We start from the raw sequence: 17,742 nt of genomic DNA, 5'->3' as shown, positions 1-17,742 counted from the left end.
ATAACAGTTTCATTTATCACATGTAGTGTAACTTTACGGACCCATCGGCCTCACAACACCTCTCACTTCCAGCCAGTCGCTTAGACAAACTAGCTTGTTTACATTCTCAGATGTCAAGTCTGGGACAGTGCCTAGGGGTTGGCAGACCGGGGTGGTGGTTCCCCTATTTAAAAAGGGGGACCAGAGAGTGTGTGCCAACTACAGGGGTATCACACTTCTCAGCCTCCCTGGTAAAGTCTACTCCAAGGTACTGGAAAGGAGGGTTCGGCCGGTAGTCGAACCTCTGATTGAAGAGGAACAATGCGGATTCCGTCCTGGTCGTGGAACAACAGACCAACTCTTTACTCTTGCAAGGATCCTGGAGGGGGCCTGGGAGTACGCCCATCCGGTCTACATGCGTTTTTGTGGATCTGGAGAAGGCGTATGACCGGGTCCCCCCGGGTGATACTGTGGGAGGTGCTGCGGGAGTATGGGGTGAAGGGGTCACTTCTGAGGGCCATCCAATCCCTGTACGCCCAAAGCGAGAGTTGTGTCCGGATACTCGGCAGTAAGTCGGACTCGTTCCCAGTGAATGTCTGTGACTTTCAACAGTCACTGGATCGGTTCGCAGCCGAGTGTGCAGCGGTTGGGATGAGGATCAGCACCTCTAAATCTGAGGCCATGGCTCTCAGCAGGAAACCGGTGGATTGCCTACTCCGGGTAGGGAATGAGCCATTACCCCAAGTGAAGGAGTTCAAGTACCTCGGGGTCTTGTTCGCGAGTAAGAGGACGATGGAGCGAGAGATTGGTCGGAGCAGCGGGGGTGGTACTGCATTCGCTTTACCGCACCGTTGTGACGAAAAGAGAGCTGAGCCAGAAGGCAAAGCTCTCGATCTACGGTCGATCTTGTTCCTACCCTCACCTATGGTCATGAAGGCTGGGTCATGACCCGAAAGAACGAGATCACGTTCATATTTAGTTCTGGACATGTTTCATATTTAGTCTGGGACATGTTTCAATATGTTAGTTTGGGAATGTTTTCATATTTAGTCTGGGACATGTTTCATATTTAGTTTCAGACATGTTTCATATTTAGTCTGGGACATGTTTCATATTTAGTTCTGGAAATGTTTCATATTTAGTTCTGGACATGTTTCATATTTAGTTTGGGACATGTTTCATATTTAGTTTGGGACATGTTAGTCTGGGACATGTTTCATATTTAGTTCTGGACATGTTTCATATTTAGTCTGGGACATCTTCATATTTAGTTCTGGACATGTTCATATTTGTTTGGGACATGTTTCATATTAGTCTGGGACATGTTTCATATTTAGTTCTGGACATGTTTCATATTTAGTTTGGGGACATGTTTCATATTTAGTTTGGGACATGTTAGTCTGGGACATGTTTCATATTTAGTTCTGGACATGTTTCATATTTAGTTCTGGACATGTTTCATATTAGTTCTGGGACATGTTTCATATTGAGTCTGGGACATGTTTCATATTGAGTCTGGGACATGTTTCATATTTAGTTCTGGACATGTTTCATATTTAGTTCTGACATGTTTCATATTGAGTCTGGGACATGTTTCATATTTAGTTTTGGGACATGTTTCATATTTAGTTTGGGACATGTTAGTCTGGGACATGTTTCATATTTAGTCTGGGACATGTTTCATATTTAGTTCTGGACATGTTTCATATTTAGTCTGGGACATGTTTCATATTTAGTTCTGGACATGTTTCATATTTAGTTCTGGGACATGTTTCATATTGAGTCTGGGACATGTTCATATTTAGTTCTGGGACATGTTTCATATTTAGTTTGGGACATGTTTCATATTTAGTTTGGGGACATGTTAGTCTGGGACAACATGTTTCATATTAGTTTCTGGACATGTTTCATATTTAGTTCTGGGACATGTTTCATATTGAGTCTGGGACATGTTTCATATTTAGTTCTGGACATGTTTCATATTTAGGTCTGGGACATGTTTCATATTGAGTCTGGGACATGTTTCATATTTAGTTCTGGGACATGTGTCATATTTAGTTTGGGACATGTTAGTCTGGGAACAACATGTTTCATATTTAGTTTGGGACATGTTTCATATTAGTCTGGGACATGTTTCTATTTAGTTCTGGACATGTTTCATATTTAGTCTGGGACATGTTTCATATTTAGTTTGGGACATGTTTCATATTAGTTTGTTGCCGCCGTCTCTGCAGGTAAGCCTCTGCAGAGCGCCCCCCACGGCCGGGTTGTCTGCAGCCGCCGGCCGGGGATGTGGTTCTACCGTGTCGCCTCTCCTCTTCTGTGTCCTCGTGTCACGGCGGTGGAGTGGACCCGGGTCGACAGTGCGTCCCCGCTCACGGTTCACGTTCTCCGCGATGGCGAGGAGCTTGTGAAGGAGAAGGCGCCGGAGTACGTGGGCCGGACGGCCGTTGATGGAGGACGGCTCGCTGAAGCTGCTCGATGTCCAGCGGCGGGACAGCGCACCTACAGGTGACTTTACTCATCTGCAGGTTCACTTTGATGTGAAGCAGAGAATGTACAAACATGTCAGAGAAATATATGAAACAATCTACTAAAAATATCTTCTAAAAATATATAAAAATATCTACTAAACATATATAAAGATATATACAATATCTACTTAACATATGAAAATATCTACTAAAAATATCTACTAAAACATATTTGAAATTATTACTAAAAATATATGAAACAATGAATAAATAATTTTCACTATTTTCTGAAAGGTGATTTTATTGTATTTTTTAAATAAATAAAAATGTTCGTACATATACTTTGTTCAAAATAGAAAGTATAAATACAATAATATTTTATGCGAGGGGAGAAAAACAAGGAAAGAAATCATTAGAAAATTAAAATTCATAGAAATAATCATATTAATGGGAAATAAATAATAAAATTATTCTAAATAAAAAACAGACAAAAGACAAACAACATACAGAGGTTGTGGAATGTGTCATTTGTTTTACGTTGTTTTAATATATATATATATATATATATATATATATATATATATATATATATATATATATATATATATATATAAAAAGCAATAATAATTGGTCGTCCTGCTGCAGGTGCAGCCTCCTGCGAGGTCCGTCTGACGAAGAGTTTGGTGTCTCTGTTTGTTGGTAGGAGTTAAAGTTATTCATCCTGAGCGGCACATGAACAACGTGAATCCGACATGTTCGAGAAAAGATTATATTGTGAGATTAAAGTGTTAGTTGTGAGATTCTTCATGTTCTTTCTCCCTCCATGAAGCCAGCCGCTCTGAACACGATAACGCTGCTCCATCATTAAACATGTGAAAATATAAAATGTATATAAATATTATGTATATAAATCTGTGTGCAGCTCAGCTGTCCGAGGTGAACGTCTCCGTGAGACGGACTTCAGACGACCAGCTGTTGGTCGGGTGCGAGTCGAGCGGCTGGAGCCCGGCGCCGGTGCTCGCCCTGCTGGACGCCCGCAGGAGCGCGCTCGCCGCTCGGACCGAGTCCTCCGTCCGACCCGACCTCCTCTACGGCCGTCAGGGGGAGCGTTAGTGTGGCGGCAGCTGGAGGTCTGACAGTGTTTTATAGTTAATAAGTAACATTAAGTCGCTACAGAGTACCAAAGCATAAAGAGTTGAAGTGCATCCTGTAAATCTCAGGTTTCTATTTTCAGAAATTAACATTTAAAAGTTTGTTATTGTGTGACTTTGGTTTTTAAAGGAGTAGTTCGGAGCCTAACGGCGTCCTAAAGACCAGTAAGCTCACCATCTACCTGGTGAGAAAGTTGAATAAATCCAGATGTTTGAAGATGTTTTTATTCGATGAAGTGCGTTTAGCTTCCTGGCAGATGTAGAGTTAGTTTGTTTCCTGTGGTTTCAAACTGTGACCCTGAAGGAAACGTTCTGATCCGTGAACTTATTTCCCACCGCAGCGATGTTGATCTGTCGGGTGGAGCTTCCTGGGACGAGCCTGGCCAGCGAGAACAAGATTTATATCACAGGTAGATATTCAGATTATTATTACTGGTTTATTGTATTCATATATCAGTACTCGGATCTTTACTTCAGTACATGTACTAATATATTATTTAAACGCATCAATAATAATATATTCTGCATAATGAATACTTTTACTACAGTAAAATAAATAAGTAAACTAATATTAATAATATATGTTACAAGTAAAAGTCCTGCATTTAAAAGTATTATCTGCTAAATGTACTTACATTATTAAAAGTAAAAGTACTGATATAATAAATTAGTAATAATAATAATAAAAAATAATAAAGTTTGTTCATATATGAATGTCTATTTAGTTTCATTAATATTAGTTTGTGAGAGCTGCTGTTTATACAAATAAAATGTTAAAGTTTGCAGCTCAGTGTGTTTCTGTTTTAAGTGCATTATGGGTAATAATAATAATAATATATTTTATTTGGAGGCGCCTTTCAAGACACCCAAGGACAACGTACAAAATACAAGAGATAAAAACAGCAGGACGTTGGAGAGCAGACAAACACAGGAAGAAAGCAATAAAGAGAAGAGGGGGGGGAGGATACAGGATGATGGAGACGACAGAGAGTAGGCCAGTTTGAACAGGTGAGTTTTGAGTTGGGACTTGAATGTGTAACAGTTTCGGACTGTCGGCTGTGTGGAGGGACGGAGGTCCAGAGTCTGGGAGCAGCTGAAGACCCCCGTGGTGATGAGGCGTGATGTGGGGATCGTCAGTAGACCAGCTGAGGATGAGCGGAGGGAGCGGGAGGGGGTATACTCCTGAAGGAGGTCACTTAGGTAGGTGGGGGCGAGTTTGTGAAGGGCTTTGTAGGTGAGCAGGATGTTTTTGTAGTTGATCTGGGATTGAACAGGGAGCCAGTGAAGGTTCAGGAGGATGGGGGGGATGTGTTCAGAGGATCTGGTGCAGGTGGTGATCCGGGCAGCGGCGCTTTGGATGATTTGAAGTCGGTTGAGCAGTTTGGTTGGAAGGCCAGAGAGATTACAGTAGTCGATCCGTGATGTCACAAAAGCGTGGACCAAGACTTCTGTACTGGATTGGGACAGGGACGGGCGGAGTCTGGAGATGTTGCGCAGGTGGAAAAGAGCAGTGCGGTGATGTTCTTTATGTGGGTACCAAGGAGCGGGTGCTGTCCAGAGTGACACCAAGGCTCTTGACTTGACTGGAGAACGGTACGGAGAAGCCATCGATGATGAGGTTTGGGGCCGTGGGAGTTTGTGTTTTGGACCTGTGGTTGCTCAGTTGCTCATGTTGTTGTCTGTCGTAGAGATAAGATGAAAACCAGGAGCTTCACCAGAGAGCCCAGTGTCAGCACACACACATGTAATGTAGGCGTGAGAAGAGTAGAATAAAAGGATGTCCATCTGATGTGTTCATTTCTCCTCTGATGTTTTGTAGATGAGTTTGCCCCCCCGCAGGACGGACCCGGGCGTTACCTCGCGCTGCTCGTCTCCTTCGCGCTCGTGTGCGTCGCCGCCTCCCTGCTCTTCATCGTACCGCTGCGGACGATCGTGAAGCTGCGATCTTCAGTGCAGCGTCTGGCAGGTCGGCCTCTTCACAGAGTTAGCCGTTAGCGGTTAGCTTCACAGTCTAACTTCCTGTCTGTGTTTTTCAGCGCTCGTCATCAGACTGATCACACGGCAGAGCACGGCGCCGGACGGTGTGCTTCTCACAACACAACAACAACACACCACAACACAACAACACACAACAACAACAACACCACAACAACACACCACAACAACAACACACCACAACAGCAGCACAACAACAACACAACAACAACACACCAACAACACAACAACAACACAACACACAACAACAACACCACAACAACAACACACAACAACAACACCACAACAACAACAACACACCACCACAACAACACACCACAACAACACACCACAACAACAACAACACACCACAACACAACAACACACAACAACAACACCACAACAACAACAACACACCACAACAACACACCACAACAACAACAACACACCACAACACAACAACACACAACAACAACACCACAACAACAACAACACACCACAACAACACACCACAACACAACAACACACAACAACAACAACACAACAACAACACACCACAGCAGCACACCACAACAACAACACACCACCACAACAGCAGCACAACAACACCACAACAACAACAACACACCACAACAACAACACACCACAACACACCACAACAACAACAACCACAACACACCACAACAACAACAACACACCACAACAACAGCACAAAAAATCTGACGTATCATTTTTAACATGAAAACTTCAGTTCTGTGTTTAAAACTCATTCATGATGTTTCCTCAGATGAACCGCGTCTGGGAGGTGAGTCAACTGTAAGGTGTGCGCACACACACACACACACACACTGTGAAACACTGTGTGTGTTTCAGAGTACGGGGACATCCTCAGAGTGGAAACTACAGGAGCGTCTGAACACACGGCGAGGGCCATCGAGCAGCTCTACAGAGGTGCGTTTATAAAACATCTGTGTTCCTCACTCAGCAGGACCACAGGGGGTGCCGGAGAGCCGGGGTCATATCATTCCCCCTGACATGGAGCCTTTTGTATGTTCAGGAGTTTCTGGAGTGGAAGCCTCCAACAGGCTGGCAGAGAGAGACCTGACGGAGGTGCTGATGTTCAGAGACATGATCGTTAGCGTGGGAAACACGTACGTAACAGCAGGCTTCTGTTTCTACGTGAAGGACTCTTGTTTAGTGCGTTCTGCTGAATACAGAGTATTATATTAATATATTCAGTTCAGACGCTGTGAAACATGTTCCTCTCTGTCGCTGGTCTCCTGCAGACTCAGCATCCGCCCCGCTCTGATCGCCGCCATCATCTCCAGACAGTCTCGTGCCGGGATCGACCTGAACAGGGACGGCTACGGAGCGACCGACCCCGACTGCTTCGGCCTCATGCAGGTCCGTGCTGCTACGGGAGGGGGAGGAGGAGGAGGAGGGAGGAGGGAGGGGGGGGGTTAAAAGGTGTGAGTGAACGTTATCCCTGTGCTGCAGATCAATAAGCATTACCACGCGGTGAAGGGGAACGCGTACAGCAGGGAGCACGTGGACCAGGGAGTCACCTTCTTCATCCAGCTCTGCAAGACCATGAAGAGGACGAAGCCACGCTGGAACAGAGAGCAGCAGCTGAAGGGTGAAGTCACACACACACACACACACACACACACACACACACACACACACACACACATATATTGTGTAATGTAACTGTTGGTGAGTTTAGTTTCTACACAAACACACAGAGTTAGTAAATAAACTCCTGATGTGTTTCAGCTGCGTTGGCGTGTTACGTCGCGGGCGAGGAGCGGGTCATCCCTCTGGCGTATGACGAGCTGGACAGCGTGACGCCATATGGCGACTTCGCCAACGACGTGGTCGCCAGAGCGCAGTGGTTCGCCCTCCACGGCTTCTGAGCGTCTCATCTGTTTCTTCTTCTGCAGCCCGTACAGGTTGCTTACTTCCTGTTCACTTCCTGTTACTAAACATCGTTCAGAGGGGAAAGTGTTCTCCCTCCACAGCTCTCGTATAATAATGAGTGCACTGAATATTTACAGTATTAACCTAAAAGACTGAAGTATTAATATTAAAGTAATGTTATTGATGGTTTATTATATTTCGTATATTTCTTCATGTTCTCAGTGGAAAAACATTTAATCTCAAAGTAAATCTGCTTTATTGAGTTTTAAGTGAAGACAGACGACAGCTGCAACTTATTATAATATTCACATAAAGTTTATTTTCCAGTAGTTTTCTACGTTCTCCGCTAAATATTTTAGGTTTAGATATTTTTTTGTTAGTCCTTGAAATAGTTTGCGAGAACGCAGAAGCTTCTAGTTGGAGGGAAACGTTTTGATATTTATTTTTCCATCTTTTGTTATTGATTTAATGAAACCAGAAGATGTTAAAAAATATCTGAAGTTCTTGAAGTCAACTGAACTTTGTTTTAAACAAACGTTTAAATATAATATATATTATATTATATATAATATATATAATATAATAATATATATTATATATTATATATATATATATATATATATATATTATATATAATATATATATATATATAATATTATATATATATATTATATTATATAATATATTATATAATATAATATATTATATAATATATTATATTATATAATATATTATATAATATAATATTATATAAAACGATTTTTACTTCCTGCATTACTGTAAATCTTCGTACTGTTCAGGTAACAAAGTATTCTGATTACAACCTGACGTTAAATATAATATGTTGATGTTTGAGATGTAAAGAATAAGAAAGTGTTTCTGTTATTTCAACACTTTAAAAGAATAAAGTTAGGGTTATGTATAATATAATATTATACATAATATATATAATATTATGTATAATATTATATATATTATGTATATTATATATATTATGTATATTATATATAATATTATGTATTATATATCATCTAGAATCTGAAGAATATCTTTAACCCTTCCAGAGCAGTGAAGATCCTGAATATATAAATATGTAAATGATAAGAAAGTTATAAAACTTGATGAGAGCGAAGTGCTTAAAGATGTTCGGACGAACATCTGGTCGCCGAGGGGATGAGGGGGGGCCTCGGCTGCAGCTGATTCATCACGTTTAACTTAACGTGCTGACGCCACACAGAACGGTCAGTACATAAGAGTTTCAGGTAAAGGCAGTGAAAGGTGAAGCACACGCACACACACACACACACACACACACACACACACACACACACGGCCGACTCATTCAGTGTAGGAAAAAAACAAGAAGCAGAAAGAGACATATTTTGCTTTTCTTTAACTTGTTTTATTAAGTATCTTAAATGAGTTGCTGTGACATCAACACGTAGTTTAAAATCCTTGCAAAAGTGCAAAAGTGCAAAAGGTCTGCGTTGGCCGGGAATCGAACCCGGGTCAACTGCTTGGAAGGCAGCTATGCTAACCACTATACCACCAACGCTCGACAAACACAGAAGACGCCATGTTTGTTTTAAATGTGAAACTACGCCATATGTTTACATTACAAGACACTAGGTTAACCGTAATGGCGGCTAACATTACTATGTTTTTATTGCTAGTAGCTAGCATAAACACTAAACGTCTTTCAACAACTAAGCTAGTTCTTTAGCTATCATTACTGTAAGCTAGTAAGTTAGCATTAGGGGTCTTTGTTGGGAATATTATGCCCCGTCAGCAGCAACAGTTTCCGGGATATTCATTATGTTGTAGCTGCTAAGGAAGCTAACAGCTAATGCTAACCAAGGAGCTAACATACCTCCAGCCTCTGATGTTCAGCCGGGGGACTGCGGGGCGGCAGCAGGGGGACTGCGGGGCGGCAGCATGAGTAAAACCAGCTGCAGCTTTGCTTTAGATGTGCTTCAGAAGCAGGAGATAAATAAAGTCAGGTGATCATAACAACACTTCACACCTTCCTCCACTAGATGACGAGCTTTAGTCAGTCTTTAAAGTGTGTGTGGGGGGGGGGGGGGGGGGACAGAGAAGATTAGTGTATTAGATTATTATTACTCATGATTTCATGAAAAAGCAAGATTTTAATATTAACTCATGATTATTTTCACTATAGATTAATGAAGTTGTTTATTGTGCACGTTTTTAATTAAATATTTATTTTTAATATTTTCCCATCTTTCTTTTTGTTGCTATATCTACTTATTTTTTCATTTGAATTTCTCTTACTGTGATTATGTTATGCACTAAAACACCTAAGAAATTCATTTATGTGGAAAACCTGATTCTGATATTTTCATAAAAAGACATTATTGTAGTGATATTATAAATAGAAAGGAAAGTTTGGCTCAATAATATATCATTGTATTTTTTTTATATATGTATGTAATGCTTATATAGGGTATATATGTATAAAGTTATATTAAATGTGGCGCTTATTTTAATTACTTTATTATATAATAATACAGCAGTATTATATTAAATAATAATTAAAACTTGCTATCTCAGCACACATATTTTTATTATATATATATATATATATATATATATATATATATATATATATATATATATATATATATATATATATATATATATATATAATTTGACCCTGCTCCTCTTAATGCAGCTTCTACTGAATTTATTTTAATCAACATTTTAATTAGCAGATTTGACACAAGCAAAGCAAAGACACACATGAAACTAGTCTGAAGTACGACAAAGTATTTTCTATTTTACTTTACTGGAGTAAAAACTTATTAAATATAAATATCCACGTTATTAATGAAATACTTTCATTCAGCGCTTTCCTGTCTGTTCCCGGCAGCCAATCACCTGCGAGCTCTCACGCCTCCTGTTTGCTCGTGCCGCGCTGTGTGAGCGGCACGAGCGCCGCCGCCAGCAGGACACACACACACACACACACACACACACACAGCCGTCTCCGTAACATCAGCGTGGCGTGTCCCCCCCACCGCCACCCTCTGCCTTCACTGTCGCGAGAACGATGCACGTATCTGTTCATAACCTCCGCCATTATTCACCCCCCCCCCCTTTCTTCCCATGGTGCTGTTTTTTCCCGCCCCTGCAGGGTCTCTTCCTCCTCGCCACCACCGGGCTAATTTAAAGCCCCCCTCCCCACCCCCCAGTCTCTCTCCCCCGCCTCGCCTCGTGCCAAACCCAGGTGATTATCCATCCGCCCCCCGTTATCCGCCCCCCCTCCCTCCCTCTCCTCAGTACCGACAAATCCCTCCCGGTGCTCCCCCCCCCCTCTCTCTGTCTCCTTCCCCGCCAGCCATGATCCGTGGCGGGCTAATTCCCAGACGGTCTTCTTCTTCTCCTCCTTCCTCCTCTCCTCCTCCTCCTCCTCCTCGCGGGCCCGGTAAGTAGCAGCAGCACGCGCCGTCCATCTTCTCGTGTCCTCCTCCTCGCGCTGTCGGACTGCATGCTGTGCTCGCGGTATTTATCTCTTGTTATGGGGTCTGGCTTTCCTTCTCTTCTTTTTTCTTCTTTTTTGATTGACCCCCCTCCCCCCCCCCCTCCCTCGCAGTGTGCCTGAGGGGGGGTGGGGGGGGGGGGGGGTTATGTGTCGCGTGGGAGAGCCGTTCTCCCCTCGCGGCCGGTGGCCGCCGTGACCTTCTGTCGGAGCTCGCGCCGGCCCGGTTGACCAGACAGGGTAATTAGTTACGCCTCGAGGGAGTGGGGGCGGGTGTGTGTGTGAGAAGACACACATTTTCACACGACCTGCGCTCATGCTCACACACACTCACACACACACACACACACACACACACACACACACATCGCACAGACACACTCTCACACACACACACACACACACACACACACACATCGCACAGACAATCTCGTTCTTTTCTTGAAGCTGCACACATTTTGTTTCCGTCTGCAGATACACACACACACACACACACACACACACACACACACACACATTTCACACTCATTCACACATGTCTTTTTCAGTCTGTTTCGTGTGTGTGTGTGTCCCCATGAGAGCAGATTCAGTGGTTCCAGGAAATGAATGGAAAGTCTGTCATGTCCCCAAAAGTGACCAAAGTAAGCGTGTGTGTGAGCGTGCTCAGAGGTCAGAGGTCAGAGGTCAGTCTGTCAGATCTTGAAGGTCGTAGTTTGACCCTGTTCACCTGTAACGTGTACAACATGTATGAATGTTACATTACATAATGTTTATATTGAAGCAACACTTGTAATAAAAGATGATCGTGTTAATGTGAGTTATATATATATATATATAGTAATATTAGTTATAGTTAAATATATAATAAATATGATCAGCAGTCGTTTGTTTGTTGTGTTATAATCTTTGTTTCCTTTTCACAGAGCGAAACGTGTCGAGCACACACAACTAACTGTGAGCGAGCGTGTGTGTGAGGTCATGTCAGGCATGACGAGCGGCGTGTGTGTGGAGAGCGACCTCTCCTCGATGCTCCAGAGAAGCTCCGCCCCCTCGCACCACCACCCCAATCACCATGGTTACGGCGGACAAGGACAGGTGAGTTGTACCTCTTCTTCTTCTTCTCTTGTTCCTCGGCTCGGGAACAAGAGAAGAAGACATTTTGATGCTTTGTGTAATGAGCGTGTGCCAGATACAACAACAATCGTGTTTACGCTTCACTCGCACTGCGAACTAAAAACGACTTTGCGTCTTCATCGTGTGAGTTGTTCTTCGGTCGTCTTTGCTTTAGGTCTGGATCATTCTTCTCTCGTACTTGATGTATTCTTGACGTAGCCTTTATCGCGATCCTACCGCCCCGGTGAGCGTCTTGTTTGCGTTCTAGTGTTGACGGAGATATTCGTGAGATTTCCGTGAGAACTTCACCGACCTCAAAATATGAGACTTCTGCGCATCAAGTAAGTGATAGCTGTCGTAGTATCATCTTAGTCTCGTACACGCAGCGCTGTCCTGCTCACGTCTGTAGCTACGATGTTTGTACGCACAAAGTATTGCATAATACGCCAACTTGTATTGCTAACAAAGCTAGCGGTTTTCCGACTTGTCCTGGTACGGGACGTTATTCCCAGCTCCGATTTCCAACTTTGAGGTAATTAAACGCAGCATTGAGCGACTTCTGAGCGTTTTGATGTTTGTGTCGCAGGTGTCAAGCCTGGCGCCGATGTTGGACTACAGCACGGAGATGGACCGGTACCGCTCGTCCATCGCCAGCTTCTACAAGACAAACGTGAACATAAACATGAACGTCACAAACTTCCCTCAGTCCGCCAAGCTGGCGGCCCGTTTGGCGGCCGCCGCTCCCATGTTCCCCCCTGCCGCCGCTAGGCTGGGCGCCATGGCAACGGCACCCTGGGGTTGCCACGACAACATGAACATGAACCACCCGGCGGCCATGTTCTGGGGACGGCCCAAACCCGCCCCGACACACCACCACCACCCCCACCATCACGCGTCGGCGACGCCGGGGCACATGGCGTCATCGCACCCCCACAGTACCAGTATGCACCAGGGCGGCAGCGGCGGGGGGGGTGGAGGCGGAGGGAGTAACGAAGGGGGAGGAGCTGAGAAACACGGACACACCGCCTCCTCACTTCCTGTCACACAAGGACCAGCACACCATCACCCCAACGGGAACTTCCTCCCAGGTTACGGCGGCGGGGCGGACTGCGGCATCATGAACAAACAGGGGCACGCCCACCCGGACATGATGGGCCTATCTGAGGGCGGGAGCTGCAATGGGGGAGGGGTGATGGGTGGGAGCTTCCTGGGGGGGCTGGGATTACCCCCCGGGGTCATTGTCATGGCGATGGGGTCAGCAGGGGGCGGGATCTCAGACGCCGGCAGCGCCTTCCAGATGACCGGTGGCCAGCGGTCGCTAACGGACTGTCAGCAGCACGCCAACTCCTCCCCCTGCCCATCCTCCTCCTCACCCTCGTCATCGGGGGTGACGGCGGGGGGCGTGGCCCTGTCGTCCTCGTCGTCCACGTCGTCGGGGGCGGTGGCCAAGAGGAAGAGGAAGCGGTGCGGCGTGTGTGGGCCATGCAGGCGGCTGATCAACTGCGGCGTCTGCTCGTCCTGCCGCAACAGGAAGACGGGTCACCAGATCTGCAAGTTCAGGAAGTGCGAAGAGCTGAAGAAGAAACCGGGGGGAGGAGGGGGGGTGCTGGAGGTGAATGCACACATGCACACACACACACACACACACACACACACACACACACACACACACACACACACACGCAGGAAGACAACAAACATTTCTGTTGTTACATTTTTTTTAAAAACATTTTACAAGTGTGTGTGAATGCTGTGCAGATGGTGGGTGATGAAAAGCGAGAGCTCGGTCCCTGTTGTCTGGCAGGCTGCCAACACACACACACACACACACACACACACACTCCGCTGAGAGAGAGTGTGTGAGAGAGAGTGTGTGAGAGAGTGTGAGAGTGTGTGTGAGAGAGTGTGTGTGAGAGAGTGTGTGAGAGAGAGAGTGAGAGAGTGTGTGAGAGAGTGTGTGTGAGTGCAGTTAAGAATTAGTGTCGATCAATAATTCATTGACACCAGCATTCGACCTCACTGACGACTCTATATATCTCTTACACACACACACACACACACACACACACACACACGCATTCCCTGTGGGAATCTCCACAAACTATCACTATCAATTATTCCCTCAGCATCTACACACACATTGAAACATGGTGTGTGTGTTAGCAGTCATCATCTCCCTCAATTACACTCTAATTGGACCTGTGGAGGCTGACAGCAGTGTGTGTGTGTGTGTGTGTGTGTGTGTGTGTGTGTGTGTGTGTGTGTGTGGGGGGGTGTGGTGGTTTCACACTCTTGCCTCATCCCATCTCTTTGATGTCGACCTGATCAAAGTTTACTCTGAAGGGCGCCGGCTGCTTTAAAAAAAATTTATAGGATAATTTTGGATGATTGCAGAAAAGTCACAGGTGTTGTTCAGCGAGTACAAACACGACGAGGCTGTAAAGGTGGAGTGTGTGTTGGCTGTAAAGGTGGAGTGTGTGTTGGCTGTAAAGGTGGAGTGTGTGTTGGCTGTAAAGGTGGAGTGTGTGTTGGCTGTAAAGGTGGAGTGTGTGTTGGTCTCAGCGATGCACCTGTCCACACTGACCTCCAGACGAGGGAGCGCTGGTTGCGTAAACAACCTGCATCATACATGTTCATGTTTCTGACGTTTGCTGTGAAGTCTAAAGACGTGTGTGAACACTTCTCTCTCTCACGTCTTCTGTTTTGTGTCTTAGCGGCCGCCCTCCGTCCCGACCGGCGAGGCGTTTCGATGGTTCTTCTAGCCTCCCCTCGCTGTGAAACAGGAAGTCCCATCACGTGCGGACTTTACATCCAGCTTGGATTCGATCTGGATCTGAACCAGACGCTTTGCAGCAGGATTACAAATGTCATGTATGGAAGACAAGTTTAAGACTACAAATCCCACCTCAACTGGACCAGGGAACAGCTAGGAGGACGGGGGGGGGGCAGTTTGGTCAACAGGAAACCAATCAAACGTGGTCACAGTTGCACGTTATCCTGGACGTGCACGGGTCGTCTGGTGTTATTCAAGCTACAGCCGCTAGAACAGCCGTTGTAGTTTGTTTTTAAGTTAGCGTCCCAGAAAGCTACAGTTAGCCGGTCACAACCATCAATTGGCCAATCAGAGTTTAGTAGGCGGGATTAAGAATGAACGGGATTAACTGGGACAGATCTCGACAGTTAACAATCGGCAACATCTTTATATTCCGTTGATCCGGGAACTAATATTATAGCGATGTGGAATCCGATATGCGCACATATGTTGTCCACATAATTGCAGCAAAGTTCTTGTCGTGGAATTAACATATTATTATTATGCCTGACATCCCACTGGCAGACGCAGACATGATGTTCACATTATATTTAAAGATGCTATATTTATTTTTATAAATAAGTGACATGATGAGATAAATGTCACGTGAACAAGGCATCAGGAGCGTGTCCGGTAGAATTTAAAGGATGGATATCGGAGAAAGTAAAGCCGACTAAAATGCGATCCTTTCTCTGAAAGCTTGTGAAAAGGTTCCAATTCAGTAAACGCCAAATTCAGATTTACAACTGGGAAGCAAATTATTGTGAAAGCTCAGATTTATCACTGAAACAAAGCAAACAGAACAGACCGAAGCCCGTTCGTTACATCGTCAATAAACAATACTTTAACCCTCTCACGTCAAGCTGTCGCAGTTGACCGAGGAATGCTCTAAATATTAGAAAATCCTCCAAACTGTCTCCTTCTTCCTCTTCTTCCTCTTCCTCCTAGCAAACCCAAACCCCGGCGTAGCCAAACCAGGACGATTCTCAAGTGGAACAGAAACTACGACAGTTTGACCAAAACCGGACGACAAGTTAACCTCAAAACTTTACCACCGAGGGAAAACGAACTGACCTCAGCAGGAAGTGATCCAGGACTGTTATTAAGGACTACAACTTCCCCACAGTAGGACTACAACTACCACATCACTGTTATCTGTCTCTTCTGTCTACCTCCTCCTCAAGAACTAAAAAAGGCACCTTGATTGATTTTTACCGGGCTGTGTTCACGCTGGTACGACTTAGTCTGCTTCTCAACTCTCTGGATGGTCCGAGCCGACCCCCCCCGCTCACATTTCTTTATGTAACACTTTATTTGGATTTTAATGGAAAGTTCTCAGGGCGCAGTCATACTTCCACATGGTTTTATATGAACTAAAGCAGACTGGATAAACTCACTTTGTTGTATTTTTGTATTTGCGTAAAAAGGTGGCGTTGGAAGGTTTGTAATTTCTGTTGTTTGATAAGAAAAGTCGATTTCTTTCTCTGAATATTGGCTCTAAATTGGCGCATCCAGTCCCAAACCTTCAGACTTGTAAAGTCTGCATGGGTCAAACCCTCACCAGGACCTCACAGAGAGTTCAGAACCAGTTTCTCTGCAGATTGTGCCACATGGTGACCAACAGGAAACAGCAGTTTACATGCAGCGTGGGAGCTCGCAGGGAACCTTCGTTCTGAGCTGGGACTCGAACCCGAACGAGAACATTTCAACAGTAAAAACATTTCCGACACGTCTGCGGTTCTGGTTTTGCCCCCGACATGTTCTGTGATGCCTTCCCACAAAATTAAAATTAAATTAAATTAAATTCCCACAAAACGATGGACGACTTAAAAACGTTCTTGAGAGCTTTTCAGTTGTTAAAGGAGAACTTCTCCCACAACACGTTGCTCCTCCATCAGCTGGAAGTCTTAAAGACAACGTAGCTCTTCTCTCCTCGGGGAGCGAAGAATCAAACAACTTGGAGGTCGCGTTTAACATTCGAACTATCGTTACGTGTTTGGGGAAGTTTTTCCTTTAACAAGTCTTGTTTTGAAATGTTAATCTGATGACTGTGGAGTAATCTGGCACCAACAGACCTGTTCGCGTGCTCGCTATCCAAATACCGATTTAGTCCAATAAAGTCCTGGGACCTGTCTTTTACTCTTTTTCCTACGTTAAAATCTGGCGAAGCGGTATGGCTCCAAAGACGGCGGGTTTTTCCGATCGTTCTCTGTGGGAATGTTTTTGCAATTTTCGTGAGAACAGAAGACAATTTCCTCCAAAATGGCTTTTAGAATTAAATCATCGTGCGTTGAGGTTATAGCTGCAACTAACAAATAAATCTTTTGTTGTTTGGTTTATAAAATGTCAGAAAATATTGGACTCAAATAATATATCATATAAATATATATACACACACACACACATATATATATATACATACATACATATACATGTGTACATGTATATGTATGTATATATACTTGTATATATACAAATATATATATATACACACACACATATATACATATATACATGTGTATATATGTATATATGTGTATATGTGTATATGTATATATGTTTATATGTGTATGTATGTATATATGTATATATGTGTATATATGTATGTATATATGTATATATATATGTGTATATATGTATGTATATATGTATATATGTGTATGTATATATGTATATATGTATGTATGTATATATGTATATATGTATGTATGTGTATATGTATAAATGTTTATATGTGTATGTATATATGTATATATGTATATATGTTTATATGTATATATGTATATATGTATATGTGTATATATGTGTATATATGTATAT

The 17,742-nt window shown here is 43.8% G+C and overlaps 2 protein-coding genes and 1 non-coding gene across 8 annotated transcripts; 2 read left to right on the top strand and 1 right to left on the bottom strand.

Annotated features, from left to right (window-relative positions):
• The first annotated feature begins 3,545 nt into the window (after positions 1-3,545).
• LOC115005663 (lysozyme g-like) lies at positions 3,546-7,692 on the top strand. The gene is made up of 10 exons (XM_029427599.1): positions 3,546-3,583; positions 3,946-4,014; positions 5,424-5,570; positions 5,641-5,685; positions 6,366-6,383; positions 6,452-6,529; positions 6,636-6,729; positions 6,865-6,982; positions 7,076-7,214; positions 7,355-7,692. Exons 2-10 carry the CDS (start codon positions 3,948-3,950, stop codon positions 7,492-7,494), a joined length of 846 nt encoding a protein of 281 aa, XP_029283459.1. The 5' UTR covers positions 3,546-3,583; positions 3,946-3,947; the 3' UTR covers positions 7,495-7,692.
• A 1,289-nt stretch (positions 7,693-8,981) lies between these two features.
• On the bottom strand, positions 8,982-9,053 carry trnag-ucc (transfer RNA glycine (anticodon UCC)). The gene has a single exon. It is a non-coding gene; the product is annotated as a tRNA-Gly (tRNA).
• Positions 9,054-10,186: 1,133 nt separating this feature from the next.
• On the top strand, positions 10,187-17,320 carry LOC115005662 (CCR4-NOT transcription complex subunit 3-like). Of its 6 annotated transcripts, none has more exons than XM_029427597.1 (4): positions 10,187-10,943; positions 11,921-12,092; positions 12,697-13,722; positions 14,825-17,320. In XM_029427597.1, exons 2-4 carry the CDS (start codon positions 11,976-11,978, stop codon positions 14,870-14,872), a joined length of 1,191 nt encoding a protein of 396 aa, XP_029283457.1. In that variant the 5' UTR covers positions 10,187-10,943; positions 11,921-11,975; the 3' UTR covers positions 14,873-17,320. The 6 variants fall into 6 exon arrangements, with proteins under 6 accessions (XP_029283457.1, XP_029283456.1, XP_029283453.1 ...); XM_029427596.1 differs by having other exon boundaries at positions 10,187-11,237; XM_029427593.1 differs by having other exon boundaries at positions 10,187-11,638.
• Positions 17,321-17,742: the final 422 nt, after the last annotated feature.

Source organism: Cottoperca gobio, unplaced genomic scaffold (genome assembly GCF_900634415.1).
Source record: "Cottoperca gobio unplaced genomic scaffold, fCotGob3.1 fCotGob3_338arrow_ctg1, whole genome shotgun sequence".
NCBI lineage: Eukaryota > Metazoa > Chordata > Actinopteri > Perciformes > Bovichtidae > Cottoperca > Cottoperca gobio.
This window is presented reverse-complemented; position numbering and strand designations above follow the sequence as displayed.